Raw genomic sequence first — 19,056 nt, forward strand, 5'->3', positions numbered from 1 at the left:
GCCACATTATGACCTTGGGATCGACATAGTCTCTAACAGAAATGAGTACCAGGAACCTTCCTGGGGTAAAGGGCGGCCGGTGCTTAAGTCTGACATCCTCACCGCCTTCTACGAGCCGATTTTCTAGAAAATATGGGAGCCTCGGCGTCTCGCAACCCTGTGGACCTCCACGGCCTGTTACAGGAATAGCTTTAGAGGAATATGCTACCTTGGCACGTGTTCACATTCTTTAAAGGGTTTCTGATTTAAAAGTTTATGTGTTGGCCATATGCGTGCTACATATCCTGCCCATTGCATGCTTCTTGAGGATTAATTATTGATAGTCGATTTTTTTTTGTATTATTTAAGGACATATTTTCAATTTCGTAGATTTTGCACAAAGAATAATGAGATCATTTACTATTCCCCCGTTACCATTTTATAGGAGGTTGTGTGGACCCAGAAATGGTCTGAGCGTTATGTATCTTACTCCAGCCGGGAATCCAATGAGAATCCTCGGTCATCTAACCCCTAGTCTGGTCGCTATACCAACTGTGCTACCACCCCTCTCTCACTCTGTATATAGATACAGAGGAAATCCTTATAGATCCTCAGTCAGTCCTTGTCTGTAATGTGCTGTATATTGATAGGTACTTCTCGTAAGAAATGAGCCGGTATAGCGACTGGCTACGGGCTGGGCGACAGACGGGTCGAAGTTCGAGTCCCGGTAGGGTCAAGAATTTTCTCTTCTCCAAGTAGTCCAGACTAGCTCTGGTGTCCACACAACCTCCTATCCAATGGGTATCGGGGCTCTCTCCATGGGAGTAAAGCGGCTGGTGCGTGAAGCTAACCACTCACTTCCAGCTAGTGTCGAGGTCAATAAAATGTGGATCTATACATTCACGCCCCCATACACCTTCATGGTGTAGTCCTTAATTAGTTAAGCAAAGGGACAACTTTACCTTTACCTCTCGAAGGAAAGCGTGACGTGTTACCGCTGCACCATTGTGCCCCTACGTTCTTCCTTCAGTCTCCGGTTTTACCCATTACCTTATTTACTTGTTAAATATCTTTCTTCCTATCTATCTCTCTCCCTCTCTGTTTTTAAGAGGTAGTAGGCCAAAGTGAATGAACAAGCAATAATGAACTCTGATCAGTTAACGAACCGAAGGAGGACGTTGTGCCAGGTGAAATGACCTCACGCGGAGCTACGTGGTACAGTAAGAAACAGAAGCTCCCTAATTGCAAGGGAGTCTCCCTGAGCTAGGGACCTGAGCGAACAGCTTCGTTGGTTTTTCCTGTTATGTGGTAGTTCGAGCGATACTTAATAGCCTGCATTTCTGACCATACAATCTACGTGCGACACAAACCAGACCACGACGAAACTTATCAGAACAGCCAAGGTGGCAGACAGTAAATAAGAAAAGTGCAAAGATGTAATATTATAAAGTGATGTCAGAGGGCAGAGAAAATCTGGTTAGGAGAAACAGAAATATTAGAAAAACTTGAGAAAAAGGAACTAAGTAAACTTGAATTCTTACGAAGCGTTGCAGATTAGAGTAAACTAAAAGTGAACATGAAGAAAGCAGTCTTCTGGGATTTGGCACCGTGTATATGTGGTGTTAACCGACGTTTCGGAGGGACGTATCGCCTCCATCTTCGGTGTAGAAGGAAAAAATATAAGAAATCCGCAAGCGAGGAGACCGTGAGAACCGGTACCGGAGAAGAATGTTTCATCAGTCAGGGAGCTGAGCACTTCTTGAGAAGCCCCCAGTTGTACAGCTACTCAAGAACTTCCCAATATTTTATGAAACCTGAAGGTTCTTTACCATGTTCATAAGAGCCCTCCACTAGTTCATATGCTGAGCCAGATAAATCCAATCCACACCATCCCATCCTATCTCTCTAAGATCCATTTTAATATTGTCCGCCCACCTACATCTTGGTCTCCCTTGTGGTCCCTTTTCTTCTGGCCTTCCCACCAATATCCTGCATACATTCCTCTTTTCCCCCATTCGTGCTACATGCCATACCCACCTCATTCTCCTTGACTTGATCATTCTAATTATACTTGGGGGAGAGTATAAGTTATGAAGCTCTTGATTATGCAGTTTTCTTCAAACTATTGTTACTTCATCTTTTTCTGTTCAAATATTCTCAACACCATGTTCTCAAACACCCTCAGTCTATGCTCCTTCCTTAATGTCAAGAGACCAAGTTTCAAACCCATACAGAACCACAGGCAAAATTATAGTTTTGTATGTTCTCATTTTTATGTTTTTGGAGAGCAGACGAGAAGACGAAGGTTTCTGGACTGAATGGGAAGAATATTTAATATATGATAATGTAACAGACGACAAGAGATTCTGGAAACTCTGTGTGCTCTACAAAGAGAAAATATATAGAGGAATATTGAACTCTTTCAGCAGACGGCTCTGAACTCAGAACAGGCTTGAACCTACTCTATGAAGGACACAGTATTAATGATGATTATGCCATCTCGTCTCCTGTATTTGTAGATGACTTTCTGAAGTTATTGACTGTCAGATGAAAGGCAGGAAACCAGTCTCAGTAAAGCCAAAAGTTATTGAGCTATTGGAAGTTATTCTGAAAGGCTGATATGTGTATGAGAACACGTCTACAGTAGACTGAAGGAGAAACCGGCAACTGACTCCTCCAAGCAGAACGCCTCTGCATCATGAAGTTACTTAAGATTTCAGTGATGCAGTTGACTCTGGATATGGTAATTTTGGAGGGGTCTCGTCAGCACAGTAATGAACTTTCAGGTCTTTTAAATGCACTAATCATAATGACCCGGAGTTCATGGAGGTAGGCCTAGGCCCACTGGGGCTGTAGTGCCAATGAAAAAAAAAATAATGACCAGCCTCCTGTTTTTCTTTCCTTGGCACTACAGCCCCAGTGGGCCTAGGCCTACCTCCATGAACTCCGGGTCATTATGATTAGTGCATTTAAAAGACCTGAATATTCATTACTGTGCTGACGAGACCCCTCCAAAATTACCATATCCAGAGTCAACTGCATCACTGAAATCTTAAGTAACTTCATGATGCAGAGGCGTTCTGCTTGGAGGAGTCAGTTGCCGGTTTCTCNCGTTGAGAAGAGTGTGTAATATTTAACGCAGTTTGGCTGAACTGTCCTAATTACACCTGCTTCCTGGGAACATGAGACATGACCTTCCTATCAGTACACTCAGATAATGGGTCCTGTAATAGTTCATGCCATTAAACAGCGCTTTGCAGAGATGGTGTAAAATGCAGCGCGCATGCGTTGCAGTCCAAATTTACGCTGCAGCATGATTATGGAGACTGTTATTTCTTTCTGCAGGCAAATAATAAGTTTCGAGTCAAAACACAGAATTAATTAATTGTATCAATAATATTCTATCAACTACTTAAGTCCTCCAATGTACTAAATAACTGCCCACTATTTGGACTTGGTGTTCAAGATAGTATTCTATACTTCTTCAGGACTGGATGCATAGTAAGTTACCTGAATCCAATCCATATTATCTTAAACCTGTTTCCTTCTACTTGCACTTCTTCTTAATACCATATTGCTTCGAATACAAGACATACATTTTACACTTCCCCCCCCCCCATTGAGAAATTGAGGCGGTTCTTAAATTCGAGGAATATGTGTGTTCCTATTTCTTCCTAAAACCCATATTCAAAAACTGGATGCGTCTTAAATTTGATGTAATGCGGTATTACGCTGATGTGTTTCATTAACTGTTGTATTTACAAACGATGAAATCACATATTCCAGTTGAACTGTTCAGAGCTGCATTCTGTATTCGAGGCATCCCGAGTTCGAATCTTGTTCTGGAAACTGATATTTAATTTTGGTACTTTTTCTCAATCTATGTCGACCTTGAAATCAGCTATGTCAAGCTGCAAATATATACAATCTAATTATTTTTAGTAATTCCCCATATTAACACGATATAATTTCGCACATGAAAATCATTATTATACAGAGTGATTCCAAATTATTATCGGGATTTCCGTTTATAAGCGACGGAAATATCGACAATAATTTAGAATCACTCTGTATAACACAACCATTAAGAAATATAAGGATAGTGATTGTGATAGTGATGATGATGATGATGACGATGATGATGATAATAATAATACCGGTAATTAAATTCTTTATTTACTTTTGTGCTTAGTCAAAAACACAAGGCTAATTATTAAGTAAGCAAAAACAAATGAAGGAAACAGACAAATACATAAACAAACAAAGAATAAAGCAAGGCAACTTGTATCATTTAGACAACAGTAAAAATACAGTGAATACAACCGTAAAGTGGTTAGGAAAATAATATGTATATATATATATATAAATTAATATTGAATATTTCTATAGTTAAGAAAATACTATTATAAAATGTGATTAAGAGAAACAGTTATGTTATGATCCCTACAGACATCAACAGCAGAAGCGCAGCCAGCAGAAGGACAGTTGTTTACTTGAAGGCCATTGAGAAACATGATGAATATAATTATGATAATAATAACATAAACTTCTGCATATGTTCTTTTTGTGTTGTCTTACCGTTATGACAGTGGGGTTGCATTTTCTGCGACCCTACGGGAGTATTTCTGTAAACAGAACCACCATCAGCTTCAAGCAATTCTGGCTGGACACAGTGCGCAAAGTTCGTGGTTTTGGTTACTGAATACCCTTAAGCACAATTCAGTCACAATATCTGTACAACTGTCACCGTCCGTCTCGCCAAACAAAGGGAACTGTCCTGAACATGGCGAGGAAGTGTTGATCGCCGCTTGTCTCGAACTCGGCGGTTTCCTCGAGCAAACTGCAATTTTATCTGTGTATTTGTATAGGATACATGCATGTTACTTTTCCGACTTCCCTTTCCAATTTCTCTCCACTTCTTTTTCTTCTTTAATATTACTCAGTTCGTCCTCTATATTATTCAAAAGGTTCAATTCCACATTCCTTTTCCCCTCAGTCGTCTTCACGTTTTCCTTCCCACGAGCTCCTCTAGCCAGTATAAGTACACAAAGGCCACCATGACACAATTGGAATCGAGCTGGAGTTTCATCATGACGTAACATAGATACATATGTATACATATATTGTCACGTGTAGCAGTGTCTAAGACGCGGGTTTGGATTGACGATCGATTTATTGGATAACTGCCAGTAGTAACTACAAAGAATTGTAACGTTCCAAATTATTACTGGAGCAATAACACATAAAGAGAAACCTTCAGCACTTCAATTCTAATCTTCGCTTGTAGCCTCCGGAACTCTGCTACTGGATTCTGTCTTCACAACTGCACTGCACTAAGCACTAGTCTCTCAGTTGCCCTGAATTGCTGATGTCAAAGTCAAAGTCACATTGCGACTGACGGTCAGTCAGTCAGTNACACTAGTCTCTCAATTGCCCTGAACTGCTGACGTCAAAGTCAAAGTCAGTAAGTCTTGGTGTCGAGCCCTATCTGGGGCTCAAGATCAGATATTAATTACTACCGTTTGACAGTTACGGTCTTGTTTCTGTGGGGTACCCTCTCTGACGAGAGGACGGGTCTGTCTTTTGTAGATGCTGCTGGCCCTTGCCAGCGCAGTCTTTCTCGGGTCCGAGTCCCTTGGGACTCGTGACCACATTTTACTGTCTCAGATTTGAGACTTACCTTTTCGTTGCCTCCTACGACTCACAGGGTCACGGTGGAGGTGTTCGAGCCCATCTCCACACGGAGTACTGCCAATGTGATTCTGTAAACCTCGTTATATAGCCTCCTCACGGACCACATAGAAAACACAACCTCTATTCTTGACGAAACTTGTTTACTGCTCGTTGCCTAGTATTAGACGTTTGATACTGTTTTAAGGCACCCAACTGAAGGTTGCTTTCAGGTCCGTTGCCTGTCGATGGAAAGCCCTTTAGCCAAATTTTTTCCTGGCGGAAAAATATTTACCTAGCTGTTCCCTAGCAACGGATATACATGTTACAATATATATATCGATGTGACAGTACAACGCTATGACACCAAACTTCAAGAAATCTGCAGCTAATCAAGCTGAGTGTGTTCATTTGTTAAATGCCAAGACCGTAATTCAAATTTTCACGCCTATTAAAACCTCAGATCTCATCACGAACAAATTTAATGACATTTTAAAATTAATTACCACTTGTCACAAAGCCACCCCTTTCTTATGTGGGACAAGACAGTATTTTTTTTGTATTGATAGTACCTTTTTTTCTTTGTTAACAAATCTTAACCTAAACCTTCACTTTGGTACGGCAATCACAATTGTACAAATGTCAGCGTTTTTGTCATAACGCGGTTGTGGCAGTTTGTATATAACTATAAAATCACAAATATTTGTTGGTTTCGTTTAGAACTGAATATTACGTTTATAATATATCTTTGGAAGGAAGTAAAAATGAAAAGGAAAGTTGTCACGTTAATCATATTTGACGTGGAATTTTAATGCCGATAAAATGGCTCGATTTATATTCGGAAAATTGTTGGTTCGAATTTCGGACGGGGTACCAATTATCTTGATTTAGATCTTAGGGTTTTTCTTCAGATCCACAGGACAAAATGCAGGAATAGTACTGTTGTTAACTAGGTTGCGCTCCCTCCCTAATTCTTCTAAGTTCACCGAAAGCAAAAATCAGCACCTTTTAGCCTTCGATGTTAAGTAACCGAAGTAGCTGACACATCATCGCTAAGTACATGCGTGCTCTCCATCCATCCACCCATTTATGCGTTCCTCCATATAAGACTTTTTATATATTAAAAAATATTCCAATCAATAATTCTATCTACTGGGATATAACGAATTGTGGTCCGTTGAAAAGTTTACATATGTTTCGGAATAATATGTCGCCTCTATATTCTGTTTCCTTTTTATCTTATTCTTAAAAACACTTCCTCCGAAGCGTCTGTTGACTTTCAACGAATTCTACGGACCTTTATTCCAGAAGATATAATTCTTCATAAACACTGCTGTAAGAACATCAAATGCTTGTATTGCAATCAATTTTAACACAATTGCAATATTATGATTCAGTAATTAGCAACAGACTGTCAGAATGATAGGGTACGGTATAGTCTTCAAAAGCGAAATACTGTCTACACAGTTGTAACCTTTTCGCCAACTGCCACAGTGGCCAACAGTTATGCCATATGTCGCCATGGTTACTCCGTTGAGACATCCTACAGAATATCTTACTGTTGAAGGGAAAGCAGTTTCGGTTTTAACCCCAAGGGGACCAACTGCTCCTATGACTGCTTCATTATACTGTTCAGGATAAAGAACCGTGCGGATATTAAGCCGTGTATTGCAGCTGTCTTGTGCGGTGCCGTCTTTAAGGAAGTCGCTTTTGTTTCTTTTTTATATTTGTATAAATTATATCACGACTATTATATAGGTATTGTTAGGTTCGTTGCCATTTACCTATTTGTATTAATAGCAGAGGTTATTCCTTCTCTTGCGGTTTCTAAACAAATTAACGCAGGCAGATACATGTACGAACTTGGATGGCTCTGCGACCATCTGTTGCAAAAAGATTGGAAAGTTTCGATCCACTGTGGAGTGCTTATAATTCCAAATGTCCCTTTTCCAGTTCCTTATAAAGTTCTAGCCTATTTGAGCTGGAATAACTTAGTATAGTGACTGGTTACGACTTCGCAAATGGAGTTTGAATCCCGCCAAATGCAGTAATGTCTTCGCCACCGCACTCCGATCGGTCTAGAAGCCCAACACAGTCCTCTATCCAATGTGTATCGAAAACTTTTTCCTCAGGAGTAAGACAGCTTGAGCGTGAAGTTGACCACTCCTTTCAGTCTAGTTCCGAGGTTAAGACTGCGCGTGATATTATCACCACTGCGCAATCTCCATGGCTTGGACACCGGAACAATTTTATCTTATTTTTTCTTGATAGTTATCTAGTTCATATTCATTTATTTTTGTGCATTTGAAATACATATGTTTCCATATAATTTCAGAGAAATAAGTAAGCTTTCTTTTTTAACTAACGAATATGAATTTAGATTTAAATAAATGTAGTTAAAATTTAATTTAGTGGCATTATCAATAGTTATCCACACTGTAAAGTTAATTAATTTATTAACTTAAGAGTCCACCACCTCCTTCCATCTCACATTCATCCTGAAGTTGGCTGCTGTAATGTAAGCCGAAACGTTCCAACAACTTTAACTTACGACTTCACTAAACAACGAAAGCAGCAGTCACACATCAGACATATGTCGCGAAGAAATAAAGAGAAGCCAAACAGCCAGTCAGTCAGTCAGTCAGTCAACAAACAAGTTGGAGAACCAGTGAGTCAATTCATTGAACATTTGGTTAGGAAGAAGCGGGAAAGTATCCCTATCCCGCAGTCTTGTTGTGAAAGGAAGTTAGTAATAATTGTCATCTATCCTGTCTGGCCGTTGCTTACCAAAAGTCAAAGATAACATCTCAGTTTATGTAAACCAGCTCTGTTGGACAGTCATGAAAAATCGTGATGACAGTTGGAATATTATCGGACTGTACTGACTCGTGAATGCAGACAAACCATGTGTTCAGACGTTAATTATAAATTTGAATTACTTCAGAACTATACCTGTAAGGTTATGAAGCTGACCATCTTTGGGATCTCTCTCTCTCTCTCTGAGCCGTAACGGTCTATGGTAGAGTAGTTTATGATGATATTTTTGAATATCTGTCCAGATGAAAGTCTTCAGTCTCGCATGTTACTGACTCTCAGTGGACATTCGAATGCTTTCTCGATGATGACAAGGGGATGGGGCAGTCAGAAATAAAAAAAAAAAGAAATTACACAAGAAAGGATTTAATCGATTGTAATCGACTTGAATAGCGTCCTGTAAAGAAGCATCTGAACAAGTGTTGTACATTAGAAGTTATTTGTATCGTATTGACTGAGTCTCGACAGCAGCAGAATCGAATTCTCGGCTGATCGATTGATCGATTCATGAGTCTGACAAGCTCTCGTTACTTGTCAAGCCTAACATTATTTATTCAGCACTTGTTTTTAGGAAGTTTTATTATGTATGTGATTGTGTTTTAGAACTTACCTGTCAGTGGCATGTTATTGTAAACAGCGGTTACTCGTACTATGACTCTGGTCTAGGTACCCTATCTGGCAAGCTACAAATATTGTTACGGGCTTTACATTATGTACACTGACAAATTTAAGCTAAATATTTTACTTACTCTGATTATAATATATATACAGGATGTTTCATCATTTATACTTCGACCACTATTGCAAATTTAACTGAAAGCCTAGTTATATTTTATCTTGAGCGGCCTCCGTAGTCTAGGGGTAACGTTCCCACCTCATGACTCAAGGTATGCGGGTTCAAATCCGGTGGAGGTCGTGGAATTTTTAAGGGCGGAAAAATTCAGGGAACAAGTCCTCCGGGAGGGACTTTATGCCGTGGGTCCCGTGTCGTAGATTTACGGCACGTAAAAGATCCTCCTGTCTCTAGGAGACCTCTGAGCAAAATTAGGCAACAATGCCTCTGATAGATGGGGGAAATATCAGGCCGACCTCGTTGGCTGAACGGAGCTGATAGCACGAACCAGTACCGGTAGGGTATGGAGACAGTAGAAATTAAAGGGGGGCGCACAATGGACCAATAACTGGTCTAAGTGCATGGGGAAACCCACCCCCTCTAATATTAATAATGATAATAATAATAATATATTATCTTCCGCGAGTAGAGTTGCTATAAAAGTGAAATGGTGGAGGTTACAATAGGCAGAAGATTCAAATCACTTTCACAAGAAATAAATGTTTATGTAGTCATTAATTTCTTCGATGCAGCATCCATCTCCTGCCCGTGTGATCGTAGAGTTCAAAGATTCATTGCCGCTAATACTCAAACCCACCAATCATTTCCAGTCACTCCCATCACCTCCCATTCTCTAGCCCTTTCTCTGAAAACATCTTAATATTATCTTCCAAACTCCTTCTCGGTCTGTGAAGCAGGTGTTTTTAAAGCTTACAAAATTTCTGTATGTAGTTCTTATTTCTGTATCCGGTTTTATGTCCAAACCGTATTATGCAGAATTTAAAGCAGCTTGGAAAAAACGGAAGAAAAGGGCAACCTAAGCAAGAGACTGTGAAGAAAAGGGACAGCTGGAAGGGAGCAGCCACTCAGAGAGAACTTGAGAGCGGAAACTGAAGAATCTCCAATGTTAGGAGCCATTACCGGGAACAGCTAGTGAAAACATAGCAAACTGGAAAAATTAGCGGGTGTTGTGATGATTTCTGAATTGTGAACATTAGCGGCGGCACTGTAATTTCTTGTAATTCCGGGTTGTGTGTGCAAGTGGTTAATAAATCAAATATCCAATCCAGTGTCACCTACGTCGTATATAAGTGCCAATATAAAAATGGATTTAACAGATACAGAGTCTACAGTACTGTTCCAGCATTGCATGGAGGGACTGAGAAAGCCATGAAAATATCGGTCACATGACGTGCATTGGAACTTCGAAGCCTATAAACATGAAGGAGGGCCTATGTTCTATGGCTTTCATTTGTATCGCGGGTCGGGACGGCTCATCGCGGTTTGAAAGGCTGGGCGATCCTTCTCTTTGTCACCACTTCAAGACCCGTGCAGGGTAGGCCTAGCCTGGATCCCAATTATTGTAAATGGGACCTGCTTCATTGGGGATAAAATGGCTCGAGATTGAAGCTGATATTTCACCCCTAGCTATTACTATGCTTGTGTACGCGTAGAGTTTTACCTTCACTCTATCTAGTCGTCTCCATATTATGAGAAACTTCACCTTTTCAGTTTTACAAATCTATTACTGCAGAACACATTCACATTGCATACTCGCACAATCATCATCGTTGATGAGGCTGAGAAACGAAATAAGCTATGAAGGAAACAGTGATGCAGTGGGGAATGGAAAATGTTACACATTTTTATGAAGAGGTCTCAATTAATTCTTCCTGATTCGTACTTGAAGGACTTTCTCCTATTAGTAATCCATATTTCCATAAGTGTTTATTGTTGGAGAGCGACCAGAATTCAAGTTCAGCTGATAATGTGATGCAACAAATTTCTTTCGTCGATCTCAAGCAACAAATAAACCAGTAACGCATGAGCCATATCTTCTGAACGATATATCTCGACAGTAGCAAGGGAAAGTGACGACTGGCATGTCTCTGTTGCAGGAGAAGCCGCACAAGTGTGGTCTGTGCTCCAAGTCTTTCCCCACACCTGGGGACCTCAAATCTCACATGTATGTTCACAACGGGTCCTGGCCCTTTAAATGCCACATCTGCAATCGGGGGTTCAGCAAGCACACCAACCTGAAGAATCACCTGTTTCTCCACACAGGTAAGTTACTATATGCCGTTGGCATACTTTGACGAGGGTGGGACGTTAGCTAATCGGAGGTCTTAATTACTTTTGTTGTTATTATCGTATGTGGAATTTAATTCTGAACGGTTTATCTATTAGACAATAGATTACGTTTCATATAGAGAATGCTTGCAACAGGCTTGAGCCTATAGTGGAATTCTATGTTGGTGTTTTAGATAAAATGAAGTAGATCAGTACGTCAGATTCATTCATCTAGAAAGGTGGTAACACCCTATAGCACTATACGGCGTTATAACGGAGAAGAGCAGGCTTAATTTTCACCGTCGTGACACCCTCAGGGTTCTCGTAAACCTATATAAACTCTGACGCCAGAATGTGGAACTATTATTAGAGATGAAGAAAGCAGTCTTCTGGGATTTGGCACCGTATATATGTGGTGTTAACCGACGTTTCGGAGGAACGTCGGTTAACACCACATATACACGGTGCCAAATCCCAGAAGATTGTTTTCTTCATAGTCACCGCCGTGAAAGCCTCAAATCTTACATGTTATTAGAGGTACTTCAAGATTTGCTTCCTCATAAACATAATAGATTATCATATGGATTCATACAAGAATTGTTAACAATAACATAAACAACGTCATTATTATTTTTCATCACGTTATTTAACATTAGGCCCATATTGTAAATATTAAATAACTTTACATATTTTTTTATTGTTTCCATTTGTCCCTGTATTTTCAGTAACGGTGAGTCTTCTACAAAATTTGGTGCATGAATATAATAACATTAGATTATTCAACAGAGAGATATTCCAATTCGTGTTTTTATGTCAGATTCTGGTATATGATAAGCCAATTCAATAAAAACAGTGAACTTTTGGATGATTACAGGAGCGCAGACATTAATTTTGGGTCACGTGTGAAGTGAAATCATCTAAATATTCTTACAAAAAGACTTTGAGCGAAATAAACTTGAAGGACAACTACTGGCTTTATGTGGGGATTAAGTTATTTCTTTCAAAACTTCACATCCCACTTGCAACACCACAAGACAAAAATCTCTTGTGGTGTTGCAAGTGAGGTAATTTTAATTTCTGAGTTACTTACTTACTTACTTACTTACTTACTTACTCACTCATGGAGCTGAGCCCTTCTGGAGGAGCCGCCAATTCTGCAGCTACTGAAGAATTTCACAGCATTTGTGGAACCCGAAAGTTCATTGCCGTGTTCACAAGAGCCCTCCACTGGTCCCTATCCTGAGCCAGATCAATTCAATCCATACCATCCCATCCTATGTCTCTAAGATAAATTTCAATACGAGTATTGTCCACCCACCTATGCCTTGGGCTTCCCAGTGATCTCTTACCTCCTGGCTCTCCCAGATATATCCTATACGCATTCCGTCTCCCCCATTCGTGCTACATGCCCTGCCCACCTCATCCTCCTTGACTTGATCATTCTAATTATACTTGGAGAAGAGTACAAGTCATGAAGCTCCCCATTGTGCAGTGTTCTACAACCTCCTATCACTTCATCTCTCTTCGGTCCAAATATTCTCCTCAACATCCTGTTCTCAAACACCCTCCGTCTATGTTCCTCCCTTAATGTCAGAGACTAGGTTTCACACCTATACAGAACAACAGGCAAAGTTATAGCTTTGTATATTCTGATTTTTTTGTTTTTGGACAGCAGACCAGAAGACAAAAGGTTGTGGACTGAATGGTAGCAAGCATTACCCGAGTTCAGTCCCCTCTTTATTTCCTCCTGAATCAGGTTTCGATCTGTTATCGCTGGAATGTCTGAGTAACTAGTATTATTTATTATAAGAATTACGTATTTTTGAGACGCCTACGAAAAATATGGGGAAATCAGTTGTAGGTGCAACAGGCATTACTGCCTGAAGTGTGAGGGACGAGTATGAGGAAGAAGAAGGTATGCTTTAGCAGTTTCTATAGGCACTGAATTTGAAATCCTACGCATAGGACGATACTGGCTTGTTACAGATATAACTTAGCTGCAAGTAATGCCCTTTCCGTCCTCTGCTGGCCTGGAATTAATGTAAGCATAAGTTCACGAGTAAGATGGGAGTTTCAGAGGCAGTCGTGCAGCTGCCTGAGGCTGAAGCTTTATTGCTCATTGTCATATGCAAAACCAGTCGACATTTTCTTCGTGTTTTTCTTGCCTAACGATCAGTAATGTAATTATTATGTAGTGTGTTATCCTTAGTTTTATCCTTAATACTGAAGGAAACAAGTTCAATTTCTCGTTCAAAGAGAAATGTTGCATTTCTACGGTCTGTCGAATAATGTTGCCTACAACCCTGTCAATGACATTTTCTAGCTATTTGATTTATCGATTAAACCGATGTTAGTTAATGAATATGACGAAATCACTATATATTATTTCCTGAACTTATAACCACAGATATACTGGAGTTCCGACAGAGCTTGTAAAGAATACATCCTCCAATCACGCAGATGCAAATGTGCAAATGATATCTGAGATCCAAGAGAACACCTTGGACTTTTTTGTGGTGTGGGCTAACTGCTTGCACTGATAATTTGTTCTTGAAGATGATATTGCCTATGGTTGCAGACTTTTGGGACACTCTGCACTGTTGTCGATTTTAAACCGTCAAAATTATCCGGAACCCTGGAGCTACCCTGTGCGGATTTCCAATTCATCCCCCTCCCTCAGCCTGGAAGATCAGGCTCCTACCTTTTCACCTGTCTGACATGGGTGGCCTTACCAGGAACTTAACGCTTCCTCCAGGATAGCTCTCAGGGTCACTGGAGCGCGCAGGAAGCCCTCGAGGAGGACTGACCGTACTACCTACGAATAACAGCTAAAGAAGAGTCAAGAAACTTAAACACAAAACCTTTACATATTGCTTCTGTGACCGCTCTTACTATCCAGCATACTTTAGGCCCGAAACTCTCTGTTGCCTTACTTTCATTTATCATTTGGGATGGTGCCTCAACTGATTTCATGAAGAAATTGCTTTGGCCAGTCAGTCTGTTAAACACATAGTTAGCTATGGAAACATTGTCTAATCATCGGTTATTTAATTAACCAATTATGTGGCAGTGAGCATGTTAGCTACTTAGTCAGTCCCTCGAGTATGTAGCTAGTTAGGTGATTATTTCGCATCTTCTGAAGTGAGTCGGTCATGTAGCCAACTGTTTTATAGTGAGTTACTCAGATAGCCTTAAGAAAGACATTTTATCCATCAGTTATGTAGCCAATTGCCTAATGATCATGTTAAGTGAGTTCAGGGCCGCCGTGAACGAAGTGCTGGGGGGGGGGGGNAAGGTACATACTCTACGTCAAATATCATTCTGACCTCTAAACGAGGAGAATGGGATGGGATTGATTGCCAGTATCCAATGTGATCACGTAAGAAACATAACTAAACTGCAGTGAGAAAACCTAAAGGTTTGAGGCAATTTGACTGTGACGTCCATATTGGTTGATATTTTATTGGACCTTATGGAATGGGACATGAAGTGGTGGGCTGAATTCAATTGACTCGAGATAGGATCCAGTGGTTGAAATTTACAAACACGGATCTAAGATTTCGGGTTCCATAAAATCAGGAATTCGTTAATTAGCTCAGTAGCTATCAATTTCACATGAAAGACATTGCATCTCAGTGTTAGTTTATTGAGTAATTTTAGTTATGTCGTTTTACTGAACATCGTTCCTCGTCCACAGGTGGGCCATAGATTACAGACTGACCACCCGTAATTGGGAAGCCCAACATTTAGCACGGATAATTTACGAAATAGAAAAAATGAAACCGCCACCTGAGGACTCTGCTTACTGTGCATTACTTCCTTCAAGTGGGCGGTCAGACTGCATTTCATTGATGTCTGTGTGGGCGGATCGGTGTGCGGTTTTGGCAGTGGCTAGCTACCTCATCTGAATACGAAATTACATACGTCCGACAGATTTTTACCGTTCAACTCGTTTCTTTTCTTACTACAGTTTCATGAATATCCTATCATATGGTCACGCGTAGTATAATTCCAGGTCATTTTATAACCCCGCTTAAATCAAAATATTAAATTGCAACCTTTTGGTTATGTCCTCATGGAGGAATGCTAAGCTGTATGAACTCGATGGATTGTTCGAGTATATATGGATTGAGGAAGTACGCTTGTGTTTCAAAACACGAATCCGTCCTGTCTTCATATCTCGAACATGTTACAGGTATGTTTAAAGAGAGAGTTACATTACAGTTATTAAGCTTCTCCTTTATGATCTTTTATATATCGATATGTGTAGGGTGTTTGTGCGTGACTTAAAAGACGGGTTCTGAAAATTGGATGTTTGGATTTATTACACCTTATACATTCACACAACTCGCGACTACAGGCAATTACAGCGCTATCGCTGAACTACACATTTTACAGTTCACCGTTACACAGACACAAGTGTTTTCAGTCTTCACTAGTCGTATCCTGGCAACGGCTTTATAACAGTTTCACTGCCACTTCAAATCACATATGAAGTCTTCTTTTCACCGTCCAGTTCCCTTCTTATCCTTACTCTGCAGCTGTCAATTCCGAAGACTCGACGCAGTTCAATTCCTCTGGTCCCAGGCTCATGTCCAGGCAGGCTGGCTTCCCTAAACTCAACCCTTCAATTTATGCTGCTCTTCTTTATAACCACTTTGCACGGACCACGCAGAGAGCACAGTATCTCTATTGTTGGGAAGGCGTATTTACAGCGTCGTTACATAGAAATGGAAGTTATTTGATTGTTACTTTCACATTCGTTGCCGCGGAAAGTGTTTACCGAGTCGTTTCCTAACAATGAGCGTCTATTCTGACATCGCTATTCCGGCATTAGGGCATCATGTCGCAATATATACAACACATATACTGGTGTATTTTTCTAAATATAATTTTATAAGTTTATTCATATATATTCCTCATTTTGGTCGTGTGTTCAATGTTTTTAATAATATATCGGAATGTTCATTGTGTATACTCTTAAAATGAGGCAGTTTAATTTACTTATAGGAATTACGGACCCTTGAAGAACACGACACTCGAACCAGAGTAACCTTTTTATCACTGAATAATTTTCTAAGTGCCAATTTCTACCACGAAATACACATTATTGTTATGAATATTCTAATCTGTTACATATTTTTCTGGTAGAAATGTAGTCGCAAGCACAGTTCTTGGAACCATGTAGCTATTGTTACTAACTGGCTGCTAAATTGCTTCTGGTCCACGCCAGCACAGTGATTCCTGTTTCCGAGCCCCACGGAACTCATGACCATATTTTATGGTCTGAGGGCTATGGGAGCCTTCATACCTCCGGCTGATGTTACAAATCCAAAAGTCCAAATTCATTTTTGAAAGATACCCGTAAAATAAGCCCCTGTATTCATTTCTATTTTTCAACTTGAGAATGTGAGCATATTTTTTGAGGCCTCATATAATTCAGTAGTTTTATTTTTTGTGGAACAGGCAATAAAATCTGGGATTTCCCGTCTCTTCTTCTCACTCCTGTTATACAGCATAGATTATAATCTATAGATTATAATCTATCCATGTTTTTGAGTTGTTCATGTGTTATAATAATTATTATAACACATGAACAACTCAAAAACATGGAATTCCTTCGTCGGTTTAATGAGCTGTATCTGTTTTGCCATGCAGTTAAATAGAGACCGTTGTATTCAGACTCGAGAAAAATGTGAAAGTTTCTGGACAATATAAACATGCATGTGGCTTCGTCCTTTCTCATTCTCTGCATTCTCCTTTTTCTGCTCTTTCCCTTCCATCTCTTTCACTCCTTGTATTTTTCTGTTTTGTATCCCAGTCTCTATTCTGTTTATCCTTTTTTACCATTCATTTTGCACGCGCCATTCTTCTTTTTCCTCGTCTTCTCCGTCTGTGCCCCCTCCCGCCACAATTTGTTTTGCATACGTGTAGCACTGTGGATATCGGAAATTACCGACATAGGTAGGATCCAGAAGTTCTGACAACACGGGAGTCAGACTCACGCGTGCTCTGGTGTGTATTGGCTCGGACCAGATCAATGAAAGAGTTGTACCGAATAACATTCTTCGCTGTGAATTATCCTGTTATAATATTTTTATTGCTAGTGGGGTGGGACTAAGTCCCTTGTACTGCGGCCAATTCTGGCCTATTGTACCAGCCCCAGATGATAGGTGAGGGTGATTGTGGAGCAATTGGTGGAATGAAGATTGGCAGGGGAAACCGAAGTACTCGGAGAAAAACTGCCCCAGTTCCACTTTGTCCACCACAAATCCCACTTGACCAGACCCGGGATAGAACCCGGGCCGCCGCGGTGGGACGCTAGCGAATAACCGCTTGAGCTATGGCGCGGCCCAATGAATTATCCTAACATCAAAAAGAAAGAAGGTAGATGCGGCACCGTGTAGCAGAGATGATGTTGGAACCAGTTGGGTACTTTATCATTATCATAATTTCCATATATTCTCTGTCATCAGGTAGATAGATAGATCGGTGGTCAGACCATAGTCAGGATCCATATACCTGTACTTGAAGAATTCAACCTGCCTTCGCCTGAAGGTATTAATTACAGTACCCAGACAGTAGCTCTGGGATCGCTCTTTTTCTTTTTTCCCAAACGTCTGGGGAGCATGGTCGGTTCACTGGAAGTTATTGCTCGAAAATGCCACGCGATCGTTTTGAATTTGCTTCTGTGCCATCTGCACTGGATGCTGTTGCTCGTCAACGGGTTTTGCGTCTTGGAACCTGTAATTTTCTCGTTCTGTTTCCCTATATAAAGATTAAGAATCGATTTAAATGACGTAAAAATGTAAACGGCCGGTCACGGTAGCCCAGCGGTCTAAGGTATGTACTGTCTTCGCTCGCTTGGAAACCGGGATCGTGGGTTCGAATTCCACTCAGTGCATGGATGTTTAGTTCGTGTGTATGAGTTTTTCTGTGTTTGTGTACAGGTAGAGTCTTGCGACGAGCTGATCACCCGCTCAAGGAGTCCTACCGAATGCGTAAGATCTAGAAAAACGGAAGTGAACAGAGAAGTTCATGGAGGTAGGCCTAGGCCCACTGGGGCTGTAGTGCCAAGGGAAAATATGTAGACGATGATGTTAAGAATAATATGAAGATAAGTTGAAAATGAGGGAAATAAAAAAGTGCTGAAGTTTTTAAGTAATGAGAAACATAATTTGAGCTTTTCGTCTAGTGTAGCTCGGGTGAACTTATCAAGAAGAATGAAATGAATAGGACATGTACGAGGGGGTACCCAAAAGAAACCGAACTTATTTTTTTAAACTTATTTATTCAAATTTTAAGCACAAACCTTCAGTCCCCTTCAAAGTACTCTCCACTTACCCTAATACACTTGTCTAGTCTTTTATTCCATTTTTCAAAACATTGTCTAAATTCATCTTTTGAGATGCTTGACAGCGCCTCCGTCGTTTTTTCCCTTCACCTCAGCAACATCAGCAAAACGCTGAAAAAAGTTTTAATCATTTCGGGACTCTTCTTTCAAAGCACAGCATGGTTCCACGCGACCTTGTTTTTGTTCAGCAGTCAGCAGTCGTTGCACGAATTTCGCAGCCACCCTTTTCATTCCCAAATCTTCTGTCAAAATTCGCTGAACTGAGCTCCAAGTCACTCCCGACAGCTCCACAATTCCTTCAATGGTCCGTCGTCGATCTTCCTTGATGATTTCACGA

At 40.4% G+C, this 19,056-nt stretch overlaps 1 protein-coding gene across 1 annotated transcript in view; it reads left to right on the plus strand.

Moving 5' to 3' along the window:
- LOC111872937 (zinc finger protein interacting with ribonucleoprotein K) overlaps nt 1-19,056 on the plus strand; it is a 486,178-nt gene that overhangs the window by 356,165 nt on the left and 110,957 nt on the right. Inside the window, exon 8 of the mRNA XM_023867237.2 lies at nt 11,194-11,359. Within this exon, the coding sequence (XP_023723005.1) occupies nt 11,194-11,359 (166 nt within the window). The remainder of the gene's footprint in view (nt 1-11,193; nt 11,360-19,056) is intronic.

This window comes from Cryptotermes secundus, unplaced genomic scaffold, assembly GCF_002891405.2.
Source record: "Cryptotermes secundus unplaced genomic scaffold, Csec_1.0 scaffold407, whole genome shotgun sequence".
Lineage (NCBI taxonomy): Eukaryota > Metazoa > Arthropoda > Insecta > Blattodea > Kalotermitidae > Cryptotermes > Cryptotermes secundus.